Source organism: Mytilus edulis, chromosome 10 (genome assembly GCF_963676685.1).
Source record: "Mytilus edulis chromosome 10, xbMytEdul2.2, whole genome shotgun sequence".
Classification (NCBI taxonomy): Eukaryota; Metazoa; Mollusca; class Bivalvia; order Mytilida; family Mytilidae; genus Mytilus; species Mytilus edulis.
This window is the reverse complement of record NC_092353.1, coordinates 17,163,113-17,176,699: the sequence shown is the minus strand read 5'-3', so window position 1 is coordinate 17,176,699 and position 13,587 is coordinate 17,163,113. Positions and strand designations below refer to the sequence as shown.

At 34.4% G+C, this 13,587-nt stretch overlaps 1 protein-coding gene across 1 annotated transcript; it reads right to left on the bottom strand.

Annotated features, from left to right (window-relative positions):
- Positions 1-1,592: 1,592 nt before the first annotated feature.
- Positions 1,593-5,918, bottom strand: LOC139493527 (myophilin-like). Its single transcript, XM_071282013.1, has 4 exons — positions 5,667-5,918; positions 3,556-3,692; positions 2,551-2,767; positions 1,593-2,129 (listed from the first exon to the last, which is right to left on the bottom strand). Exons 1-4 carry the CDS (start codon positions 5,715-5,717, stop codon positions 1,953-1,955), a joined length of 582 nt encoding a protein of 193 aa, XP_071138114.1. The 5' UTR covers positions 5,718-5,918; the 3' UTR covers positions 1,593-1,952.
- Positions 5,919-13,587: the final 7,669 nt, after the last annotated feature.

Here is a 13,587-nt window from a genome sequence, read left to right as displayed (position 1 = left end):
CGTTAAGCTTTATTATATATAAGAAATTACATTACAGTTAGAATATACTTTCATAACTTTCAAATAAGTAACTAAAAACTTCGACATGGAAGATTATTGAACGCATTAAATATACTAGTGATGGAAAGAAAGGCAAACAAAAAGAAATCCATTTGTAAACGAAAGGTATGGTATTGTAATTGGTACGTCTAACGAAAGATTGCATTTTTCATTCGATTAGAAAAGGGTCATTGCCTTGTAAAAGGATTTGTAGACCCACTTCACAATTTTCAATAATGATTTAAAAATTTACTGACTAAAGTAAAACATCTTAAAATACTTTCTTCATGACGCAGACACTTGACCCGGACAATGATATATTTTCTCTTAACAACCTTCCACGATAGTTAAGTAAACAAACTTGTATTTCACATGTCACATCAGTGGGTGGAGTTATCTCCTTAACTTCATTCAAGGTCAAATAATTAGATTGTGCAACCTTTGCAAGTCCATGAAACTCGTTGCATGGGTAAATACGCCAAGGTAATCTAATATACAATTACCACCATGCTGACTCGAGCTGGAACACAAGAAGCCATCGAGTAACATACAGTCGTTAACATAGCATTTTTATTTCGCTCTTTTATCTAAACATTTAAAATTTCATAATTTTACTTGGTCATTATTAAATTCTAACTTAAATTTCTTTACACCTATGCGTCATTTTGCCGCGGGTCTTTGGTGGATACCCGTCTCATTGGCAATCATACAGAAAATCTCCTCCGTTATAATGTAGCACATCAAGCGGAAATTCCGTTCTTTCATCTAAAGTATAATTAGAGGACTTCAACTTGGCAACTTTTATGTTCATTATAAACATTTTGTATTATAGCTTTATTAGTTATCCTAATTGAATGAGGCGGCTGTATTTCCAATATATTATGAATTTTAAATATTCTTTGTATTTCCTCTAATATCCTAACACTGTCCCCATTGTAAAGAGGATGTATTTCCTCTTTACCGCCACTATTTCCTCATTGGGTTATCCGGACTGTCACAAAGCAACAATATACTCATTCTTTTTATAGGTTCTTTCATATTTAGAAATGTTTAAAATATTTCCTCTTCTTCGTCCAATTTCAATTCTTCCCTTTCGTGCATTCGCGGATCGATTCGTAAATATGCATTACATATCAGTACTTTAGTTCCTCATGTTCGATTAAACTCTTCATTACTAATCCTTATCCTCAGGTTAATCCTAGTTCAGCGATAATCATCGTGAGTCCGACTTAATGCTTTATCAGCAGTTACAAGATACTCATGGTTTACCTTGATGTCACGGAAATTATTGAAAATCATTGAAATTAATCTCTTCTTCCTTTGTTCAAATAAGTTCGTAGAGCTTCTTCTTTAGAAATTGATTATTCTTCTCTTGTTTTTCTACATGTTGAATTATTTGCAAGTTCTCTTTATAAATAAGTGATGGTGGTTTTCTCATTATACCTTGCAATAAATACGTTTAATCCTATGGTATATACGAACGCCTTTAAAAGTGTATGTTAGAAATTCATACACTAATGTATAACTATAACTCTACAATAAAACCTTCGAAAGACATTGTTTTATAATTTTAATATTCATAATAATAGTAACAAAAATGGTGTAAAATTAGAGTTAACTTGCTGAAAGTGTACATAGAATTGGAATCATATTCACGTATGCCCTTATCATTTGCATATGACCTAACATTAACATATACTTTGACAGATAACATTTTCAAAACAATAACAAAGCCTCGGAGATCTAACGGATGACAACATCTTGGTCCCACATACTAACAATGTAACATGAAATTGCACCCTTTTGGTTCATTGCATCAAAACACCTTTAGAAAGTAGATGGCAAGATCTAATAAATGCAAATGAGGATAAAAATGAACAAAAAGAGATAATTATAATTCTGAGATTGATTTCCTAATCCATAATATGTCGTGTGTTTCCCATATTCATGCCAGCTTGTGAAGCACCTTTATTGGTACCCATTTGTAGTCCTATAACACTTTGTCCTTGTCTTAATTGTTCTTCAGTAAATTGTCTCTCGTTCTTTGCAGATTCCTTTGGTCCAATACCACCCTGTCCTTTTGATTTAGCCTAAAATGATAAAGAAATTAAAAAACATAAGGTCAGCAAAAGTGTTTCCAGAAAACAAGAGTGTGTCTTATTCCTTAGTTAACATCGTCTAACAATTTAGCAAGTTTGAAGAGATGTAGCTATAGATTTACCTGATTGAGGACAACACACATGGAACACCAAAGACATTCAATTTGGTTATAATGGTTCTTTTTATCTAACAATAGAGAACAGTAGGGAACTTCTGACGAACTTCATCTGTGGATGTATCATGGCATAACGTTCTAATTATATAGACTTACTATTGTTTCTCAAATGTGATAGTTTACCTTTTCTTTGCAATTTCATGTTTATATAATTTTTCCAGCTATATATCAATATAAGGGTGTTACTGTTACACCATTTTCAGTATATAAAAAAACTATAATAGTTAAACACTGACCTTTCTTCCTACTGCAGAACAACACGTTAATACAGCTGTTAAATTCCCTGCCTCCCATAAATCAACAGTTTGGAAAAGTTCTGTTTTAGGTACACCGTATGATTCCATGGCCATGACTGCCTGATTTATAACTTCCATACATTTAAATGCTAGAGTTGGAACTTTGCCATTAATTAATTTCTGTAGTTGTGGACTTGGAGCTAAGGTATTCATTAACCTAGAAAAAAGTTTAGGCATGCATTATACAAGTTAAGCATAATAAAACATTAATGATTTTTCTTAGACAAAAGTACAGTCACTGTAAACCAACGTAACATTGAAACGCCGACATTCCGTGAACAAAAGTATAGTCACCGTTAGTCCGAGATTACTCTGACGTCCAAAGGCTGTTTTGCGAGACAAGCTGAGTAATCTCGGACTAAGTCACCATGAACCAATAAAACGCCGACTCTTATACAAAGTACAGTCACTGTAAACCAACGAAACGCTGATTTATCTTATATAAATTACAGTCACTGTGAGTCAATGAAACGCTGATATATCTTTTACAAAGTAAAGTCACTGTAAACCAGTTTGTGAATAAAACGCCAATATTTCTTATACAAATTCAGATACATGTGTGCATGACTAAGTACAATCACTGAATCAGTTAAACGCCCATTAATTATTGTCTCAAACAACAGTAAAGTTAAGAATGAACGCCGATTTTCGTATGCAACACAACAAACAAATACACTATTTTTCTTCTGCATACTACAATATCATCACCATGAATAAGATACGCTGATTTTTCCAATCATACTCATACTCCCGGCGAGTAAAAGCCAGAATTGGTACCTTGACGTAACGATACAGGCACATATACAACCTAGATGTTGATTATGTCGGCTTAAGTTAGCCCCCTCCCCCAGCCACCCATAAATACCAAATAGTACTAGCCTCCTAAATCGTATCGGTTTGTGTGTTCTGTCATATCTGGACAAGACAAAATAACATATTACATACTTGCATAATAAGATGCCATTTTTCAAGACTGCTCCAAAGTTATCCATGTCTCCAGACGTATTGAAAGATTCTCCAGTGGTTGTCTGGATCCATTGTAAAATCTCTGCAGCTAGGTTTTTGTCGAATTTATCAAGGTTCTGAAAAGGCAAATATAAAAATATATAAGAGTTTTGCTGTCAGTTGAACAAGGGCTATGATCTATCACATGTACCGAAGTACGAGAACCACTGAAAGTAAGAATATATTTATCATATGAATAATGCAAGGTATTGTCACAAGTATAAATTTGACACTTAATAGTATTTGAATAACATGTAATATTAAGGTTATAGTTATGAGAGAGATCAATGCTTAAACAATGTCTGTTCAATGCCTGCATGGCTGTGTTTGGTTTAAACTGAGTCTACTATAATGTTATATAGAAGTCTCAGGTTTAATTTCAATACAGTTCATAAAGTATTGTTTTCTTTTTGTCATAAACTCACATAGCTTCACTAAGACCGGACTTCAATTTGTTGTTTTGGGGATGTAACTACCGAAAGAACCTATGTATGTCATTTATATGATTAACTGTAATGAAATATGTAAAAGACCTTAAAGCACAAGCTCGCTTTCAATTCGAAATCCAACTATGAATGTTGATGAAATAATTTAAACATTATACTTCAGTCGAGTGGTTTTCGATAATAAAAAATGAAAAGTAAATAATTTCTTGTCGTCTAACCTGGCAACATTTCCATACCTTCGGATGTTGATTTAACTATGCGCTCTTGAAATGTTAATGGGCGTGTCGTAAGTGATTCAATTTCATCTTGGTATGCCGGATACATTTTAATTCAGACAGATTTAATCTTAAAATTATATGGTCGTGAACATATAATATACACTTTACTATACGTTCTCAAGGATTATTACTTAGATTAATCGAGTCTTTGCGGCACAATAAAAACGAGACAGCTGTACAATTAGATATAGACCCATAGTCATGTGTACCTATTGAATCTTATTTTCTAATTAGAAAATTGATTATTTATTACACCTCTTGGTGTCTTCTTGCTTTTTAACTACGTGACGAGAAAGTGCATATTCTGGCATTCCTGGGGAAATTGAAACGTATCAGTATACGTATAGAAATTACAAATCAATATCAAATCCATCACATTAGATTCAGATCATTTCATTTCATAAGTTACCTGTAGAAATATATTACAGGTAACATTTGTTTATTCAATGTCTGGTCTTCCGACAGAATGATAAATGACAACTTCTAACATATTTGTTCATCACTATGAAATATAGTATATGAGTTTGTATTTGTGTATGTGTCTACTGAAACTAGCCTACGTACATCGTCAATTTTAATTCACTGTAAATATTTCAAGTAACTTCAGCGACTGATAAGATTAGAGGAGGTCTCAGGGGTGACTTGAGGGAAAATAAGATTTATACAAGTCTTAAATAAGTCTGGGGATCATCATGAACATTGGCGGATCCAGGGGGTCCTGGTTTGGAACCCCCCCCCTTTATTTGGACCCCCTTTATTTTGGCCAATCAATGCATTTGAATGGGGACATATAGTTGGACCCCTCCCCCCCCCCCCCCCCCCCCCCCCGTTGTCCTTTTTAAAATGCCTGGATCCGCCCCTGATGTATTTGTCGATTATACGACTCGTATACGCGTAACAGATTAAAAAGTTTAAACGGTCTCTTATGTTGGAAAGAGCAGTATTTCTGCATATCACTTTTACTAAAAGTTTTAGTCTCCATTTTAACATTTTCATGTTGATATATTCAAATTTTCATTTATTTTAATGCACAAAAGCAAACTAACAAATAGCAAAATAAGTTAAATGAAAACATATAAGACAACACACAGCAATTTAAAAAAAAAAACATGTTATACTGCGACAAAGTGCTGTACATTGGATTTTGGGTTTGGTCGGAGACCCCAAACTGCTTCTAAATACATAACCTGATAACGCACAGGAAATATTTATTGTATTTCCTGACTGATATGAGAGTGTTCCCCGTTTAGTCATCTTGACCGCATGTGCTTGTCTGATATGGTTTTATTAATATTTGACATGTTTATCATAACAAATGACACCTTACCTTCTGTTGGGCTTCAGCAGCAAATCCTGACTTTGTAGCTCTGTGAGACATTTTCAGGTTTCTATTAAAATTAAAAATTAAAGTAAGTAACTATTTTACACCACTGGCGATATATACCGGCGACACGAGTGATTCACAACTTCAATCAATAACAAGTCACATGATACAAGAATCTGAATTTCATTAGATAAAGTTGGAAAGGGCGTATACCTGAATACACTGTTTACTACAATTTGTACTATTAAGCCCATTGACTTACGTAATTTTGCACCCATAAATGTATTTTGTACCGCACCATATTTGGCATTAAGGTGGATTTAAATGACACCTTTTGTTTGATATTTTTTTATAATTTATAATGATTAAATCGAATACTAGTACTCTATAGTACTTGTAAATACGTCAGGAATAGTTAACATTCCTATTCTGTTATTTTAGTGAAATTATTTGTTAGAGATAACTTTACAGTATTGAATTAATTGGTTGTGGTTTTCATTAAGTACACGAAAAATGACCGTCAGTGTTAAGGAGTGTTTACCATATGGGTGGATTGACATGTAATGTCTGAATTTTTTTTTAATTCTTCATAGATCTTCTTTGAAGTGTAAATTACTATCAGTACAGCCTAGTATTCAAGGAAAGGATAGGAAACTTCTTTATAACAATAGAGCAGACAATAATGTGTCCATAGTACACGGATGCCCCATTCGCACTATCATTTTCTATGTTCAATGGACCGTGAAATAAAAACTTTAATTTGGCCAAAAAAATTGGGAAAGATCATGTCATAGGGAACATATGTACTAAGTTTCATGTTGATTGGACTTCAACTTCATCAAAAACTACCTTAACAAAAAACTTTAACCCACTGATGCGGGACAGACGGACGCACGAACGAACAGACGAACGGACAAACGAACGAACGGACGGAAGGAAGGGAGGACGAACAGACGAACGGACTCACAGACCACTGAATACACCATGTTGTATGCTGATAAGTCTTTTTTTAATCTGTACAACATGATTTACTTACTACGGCGTATTAGAAATTTAGTTTTGAACTAGCTTTTATTAACCACAAGAAATCCAAGAGTGGTACCTTGTGACCGGTGTCTCTCTGTTAGTTGTTTTGTGCTTAAATTACTATACCGACCAGAGGCGGATTTGGGATTGCAGGATAGTAAGCCCGCAGTCTCAGGAAACCAGACCCCTTGAACATGTCTGAACCACCACTGCCGATTTAATGAATCCAGCCCTTTCCAAATGTCTGTAGCAGCTATCATTTTAAACCTTTCTATCCATATTCTTCAGACTTGTTTCAGTGGTTGGCGGCCAATATGTTGGTTTCTGGAATATGCAGGCTATTTTCTATATGTTTAACTTTTACAATGTCTAGTTTATAGAATGGGAAATGTGGAGGATTTAATGGATATCCCGATCACATTGTATGTCAATACCAAGTCTGATTATCTGGTCCATGATTGTGTTCTTCGTTGTTGTATGTATTTGTATGTCTAATTTATCCGAGGAGCCGGTTGTACTGTGTTGTTCGTTGTTGTATGTATTTGTGTGTCGATTTTATCAGAGGACCTGGTTGTACTGTGTTGTTCGTTGTTGTGTGTATCTATATGTCTAATTTATCAGAGGAGCCGGTTGTACTGTGTTGTTCGTTGTTGTATGTATTTGTGTGTCGATTTTATCAGAGGAGCCGGTTCTATCTGTATATATGTCTATTTTAATTAAATGTGCGATACATCTGTATTTCATACAACAACTAGAGTATTAATTAATAAGGAGATGTCGTAAGATTGCAAATAATACAAGTTCAGCTAAAGTTACTCTAAGCAACTAAGGTCAGTGAACGGCCTTCATGCAACAATGATCAAATCCCAATTTCAGCTGAGTGAGGATTTACACACTTGATGGTTAACACGGGACTCCAAGTCTTGTTTAAAAAAAAAATGCTTTTTAAGGTATATAACCTTAGGTATGTTGAACTCCGGTCATGAGATAATGAAGAAGGTACAGTTATCGTTACTACTGAATATAGTCTTAATCGGAGTATACAACCTAACAGGCGTCATCAGTTGGTCCTTCATCTTTACTATAGTTAGTCTTATAGTCCTTCAAAGTACAATTTTGTAAACGACTAATTTAATTTTGAAAGTATATCCCAGTTGTTCAACAGCTCTTCTCATACAAAATTCAAGACGCAGCACGAGATACGAAATGAAATGATGTGTATACATATACGAGAGAGAGACAATCTAAAATGTCCTTGAGCTAATTTGATGTTGATTGAAGATATTTGACAATCTCTATTACATTTCTTCACGGTTTTTCTAGACTCGAGCCTAAGGACTTGACATGACGTTGTATAGACGTTTGGCTGTTGTTGAAGTCTTAGTCGTCTTGTGTTTTTTTTTTTGGTTTTTTTTGTAAGGGGTCTAAATGTGGCTTTTAAAAATGTTTTGCAAATTGAATGGATTGTTTTATTACCAATCATTCTTATTCAAAATGGACTGATGAGAATGAATTATCTTAACAGGTTTCGTTGTTCAATCATATCTGAAAGGAAAGAAATAGTATACCCATTGCAACGTGTACGTGTATACCTTTTATAGGAGTATCATGTGTTGACATAGAGGACTGATCGGGGCATTAATGTGTGTTCCTGTTACTGAGTATCTTTGTATGTCAGACCATATCAACCACCAACTCCACAATCCTTCGAAAAAAACTAAAGTACAAAGACCGAATAAAACATTTTCCAGACAGCATAGTACAGCCACAAACTGGTGTTTAATCAGTTTTTCGTGCTCAGAACACTCCATATTTCATATGTAGACGATCGAATCGTAAAACTAAAACACACAATAGAAAACATACACAGTGCAGCCACCAACAGGACGACCCTGAACATGTAAACGAAAGATTTGTATTAACCAAAAGGTTGAGGGTTTGACGCATGTCTATTATATCATGTCATGTACATGCAGATTTGCATACTGTTTATTTATATGGTGAAGAAATGAATCTTTAAGACGGTTATGTAATAAACGAGTTTAATGGGTAAGATATATATATTTTACAGTCTCTTCTTATTCTTTATTTGATGTTGATAAGGGCAAGATCAAGAAAAATTTATCAGACAAATATATGCGCCTTAAAATAATTAATCATAGCATATTGTAACTCAACCTTATCACGAAAACTCACATTGACCAATGAACCATGAAAATGAGGTCACGAACAGTTGAATTCTGTCAACCAAATTTGCACGACCCTCTTACAATCATTATAATGGTTCTGAATACCAATTAATACTTAACTTCTACTTAGTAGTACAGTTTGACATTACCATTTATACTTGAAACGGCCTTGAATAATGAAACCTGGAAATGAGGTCAAGGACAGTCAAATGTTTAGAATCCCGCAGCACTCGTCACAGAAAAAATATTTCGATTTACGACATAACTTTTTTTAGTGGGTTGACAACCGTGAAGTCGAAACTTATAATGACAGTTCGCGACCGGGTGACATAGTTTTTTTTGGAAAATGACCGTCTATCAGCGGCATGTTTCCGATACCATTGACCAGAACGGAAGTCGATTATATTTCCGCCTACCGCACTCGGTTTCATATTTACTATTTTACATACTCAAACTCCCCGGCAGTTCCAGTTCCGATCCGAATACGGGTCCGCATACTACTCTACACTAATGCAATATCTACTAATGATGGAGTAAAGGAAAATAGTTCCGGAACGGAAACGATCTTCTTCTTCCAAATCTTCACACCCTTTGTAGGACAACCACACCGTTAATGCATGTAGAACAAAACCCACCACCATAAATGTAGGAATATATGTACATTATATTTTGAATAATGCTATCCTCCACCAATACATACAGGATCACTTTTGTAGTTGCACATATATCTTGTATGTATTCTTAGTTGCGTTTAAAATTGTTAGGCTAGTTACCGGACATATATACAGGGGGATTATATATGTTTACGTAGTAAAATAGTTCATTCTTAAAAGATAAATGTTGTAAAATAAATTACTTCAATCACGTTCGCACTGGTAAAAAGAATAACAGACTTGCAGCAGTAAAATCTAAAATAGTTCGCCTTTCGTAATATGGACTCAGGATCTAAAAGCTAAAAACACTTTATTTTAACTTAAAATTGAATAAAACGTTCATATTGTCTAAAAACTTAATCCACGCATAGAAATTGTCGTTTCACATCATAAAATCTAGAAAAGGTTTTTTTAGATTTCGTCATATCTATATATTAGCACTTTGTGCGACGTTTACGATCTAGGCACGCACTGTATATGTAATGGCAATTGTCATATGTTTATTTACATAGTTCTAAAACTTGTCTTTAAAATGTAAAAGATTTTATCGCACATCTATATTGGCACCGGCACACCCATATTACGTATTTGTTGCAGCATTCTGCATAATGTTCTTTGCACGTATGGGCAAAATACACCCAGGAACTCCGAAGTGTTTGAAATTTATATGATGTTATACAGTGAGCTCGACCTATTTGGAATTGGCTGCCCTACACACCCAGACCCCACCCTACCATAGACCCTGACCAAGTCATCTTCCAATCAGCTATGGTTGAAGTAGGAGTTTACATCTGGCGCTGTGTATAAGGAATATGAGACGTTTTGCTTGGTGTTCTATCTTCGAGACTTCTTCACTGTTCAGACGAAGTTGTCGTTGTACCATGGTTATGTCCATCAATATCTGTATTTTGGTCCCTTCATTTAGAGACTCCCACTCTATTTTGCTGTTGTTTGTTAGTATATTCTCTATCTCTTTAATTACAGGCCTTCTGATGTTATCCCAAGCTTTACATTTGAACAATCGATGTTCAACAGTTTCCACTTCCTGGCTGCAGGCGTTACATATCTCCTGGTTTCCTTCTTTGTAGATTTTAAATCTCAGGGGCTGCAGTGAGTAGGTTCCAGTGAGGAGTTTTAGTTTGATTGGAATTCTAAAACGGTCTTTGTTGGTGTATCTTTTTATCTTCAGTATGTTATGGATTCTGCCTGCCATGAAGTTGTCTGTTGAAGGTATTTTAGCCCTTGGTACAGGTTGGCAATAACTGATTTTCGTTATATGCTTACAAGAAATGTTGCAATATTAAACTACTAATAACGGTATGTGAAAATTAAGACTTGCATAAAAAATATCACAATACTAGAGACAGCTGGCGACATTTTTCATCAGAGTTTTTAGCTCTTTGATTGTTAAATGCAAGTTAAGTCTAAGGATTTTTTTTCTGAGACCCGAAAGTGCATGTGAATAATTCTGCCAAATATAATAACATTTTAAATTGAAAAAAAATCGGACCAAAAGGGAAATTGCCAGTGTCAGAAGAGAATTTGAACTATCCTGGATTCAAATTATAAACAATCCTTATTGTCTTGATCTAAACGAAATCTAATTCACAACGGGCTTCTATCTATAGTGCAGGATTTGTATAAGCTCTATATTACGCCAAAGTGTTTCATGACACTTATAGTAATATGATTTGTTACTGGTCTCCTGAGGATCCAAAGAGGGTTAGCAAATTACTATAGAGGGTGAGGCCGAATAATTATGAATTCATAATTGAATTATTAATCTTTGTGAATTTTCTAATTTAGTGAATCCATCGATACAAAAGAGAATCAAGTTAAACAATTTGTGAACTTGAAATTAATTGACTAGGACTAGGTATGAGATTAATAAAAATTTCAAGTATCTTATACAATTATGTTTTAAATTGATACCATCTTATTTTGATAATGTAGAACAACATGTGGCAGTAATTTCGCACTCATATACTTATAAATGTTCTAGATGCAAGAGGGGCTTTAGTGTCCATAGTTTTGAGCAACCAAGTCCTGACTTAAACATTAACATTATCCAGAAACTTGTAACTGTTAGATATCTATCACCCCTGGGGTCAGATTGATACCGATCAAATTGACAAAAATTAAGTACAGGAGGTTCCGAAATTCTATTTCAAAGGACAAAACTACCTTCCCCTATCTAAAAGCACTTAAAATCACTCAACAATAATACCTTTGATTTTATTTCAAATTGCTGTACTAAAGAGCCTGTGTCGCTCACCTTGGTATATGTGAATATTAAACAAAGGACGCAGATAGATTCATGAAAAATTGTGTTTTGGTGATGGTGAAGTGTTTGTACATCTTACTTTACTGAACATTCTTGCTGCTTACAATTATCTTTATCTATAATGAACTTGGCCAAGTATAGTTTCAGTGGAAAATGTTAGTAAAAATTTACAAATTTTATGAAAATTTTAAAAAATTGACTATAAAGGACAATAACTCCTTAGGGGGTCAATTGACCATTTCAGTCACGTTGACTTATTTGTAAATCTTACTTTTCTGAACATTATTGCTGTTTACAGATTATCTCTATCTATAATAGTATTCAAGATAATAACAAAAAACAGCAAAATTTCCTTAAAATTACCAATTCAGGGGCAGCAACCTAACAATCAGTTGTCCAATTCATCTGAAAATTTTAGAGCAGATAGATCTGGACTTGATAAACAATTTCTCCCACTGTCAGATTTGCTCTAAATGCTTTGGTTTTTAAGTTATAAGCCCAAAACTGCATTTTACCCCTATGTTCTATTTTTAGCCATGGCAGCCATCTTGGTTGGTTGGCTGGGTCACTGGACACAATTTTAAAACTAGATACCCCAATGATGATTGTGGCCAAGTTTGCTTTTATATGGCCCAGTAGTTTCAGAGGAGAAGATTTTTGTAAAATATAACTAAGATTTACGAAAAAAATGGTTAAAAATTTACTATAAAGGACAATAACTCCTAAAGGGGTCAACTGACCATTTTGGACCTATTGACTTATTTGTAAATCTTACTTTGCTAAACATTTTTTTTATTTACAGTTTATCTCTATATATTATATTATTCAAGAAAATAACCAAAAATAGCAAAAATTTCCTTAAAATGACCAATTCAGGGGCAGCAACCTAACAAAGGGTTGTCCTGTTCATCTGAAAATTTCAGGGCAGTTAGATCTTGACCTGATAAACAATTTTACCCCATGTCAGATTTAGTCTAAATGCTTTGGTTTTTAACCGGATTTTTGTGACAAAAATGTCGGTTATTGATTTAGGGATGTACGGCGGGCGGGCGGGGCGGGCGGGCGGGCGGGCGGGCGGGCGGCAATCAAATGTTGTCCGTGCATTAACTCATGAACCGTTCAACCAAAGCTTTTAAAATTTTGATATGTTGTTACTGACAACTAAATGAAGGTCAAGTTCAATAATGGCGATTTTGACTTTTACCGTTCAGGAGTTATGGTTCTTGAAAGATTGAAAAATGGAGTTGTCCTTGCATTTACACATGAACTGTTCTACCAAAGCTTCCCAAATTTTAATATGTTGTTACTAATGAAAGAATGGAGGTCAAGTTCAATAATGACGAATTTGACTTTTACCGTTCAGGAGTTATGGTTCTTGAAAGATTGAAAAATGGAGTTTCCAGTCGTGTCCGTGCATTTATGCATGAACTGTTCTACCAAAGCTTCCCAAATTTTAATATGCTGTTACTGATGACAAAATGGAGGTCAAGTTCCATAATGACGATTTTGACTTTTACCGTTCATGAGTTATGGTTCTTGAAAGATTGAAAAATGTTTTTTCCCGTCGTGTCCGTGCATTTTCTCATGAACCATTCAACCAAAGCTTTTGAAATTTTAATATGTTGTTACTGATGACAAAATAGAGGTCAAGTTCAATAATGACGATTTTGACTTTTACTGTTCAGGAGTTATGGTTCTTGAAAGATCGTAAAATGGCGTTTCCATTCAGGTTGTTGCATTTACTCATGAACCATTCAATCTAAGCTTTTCAA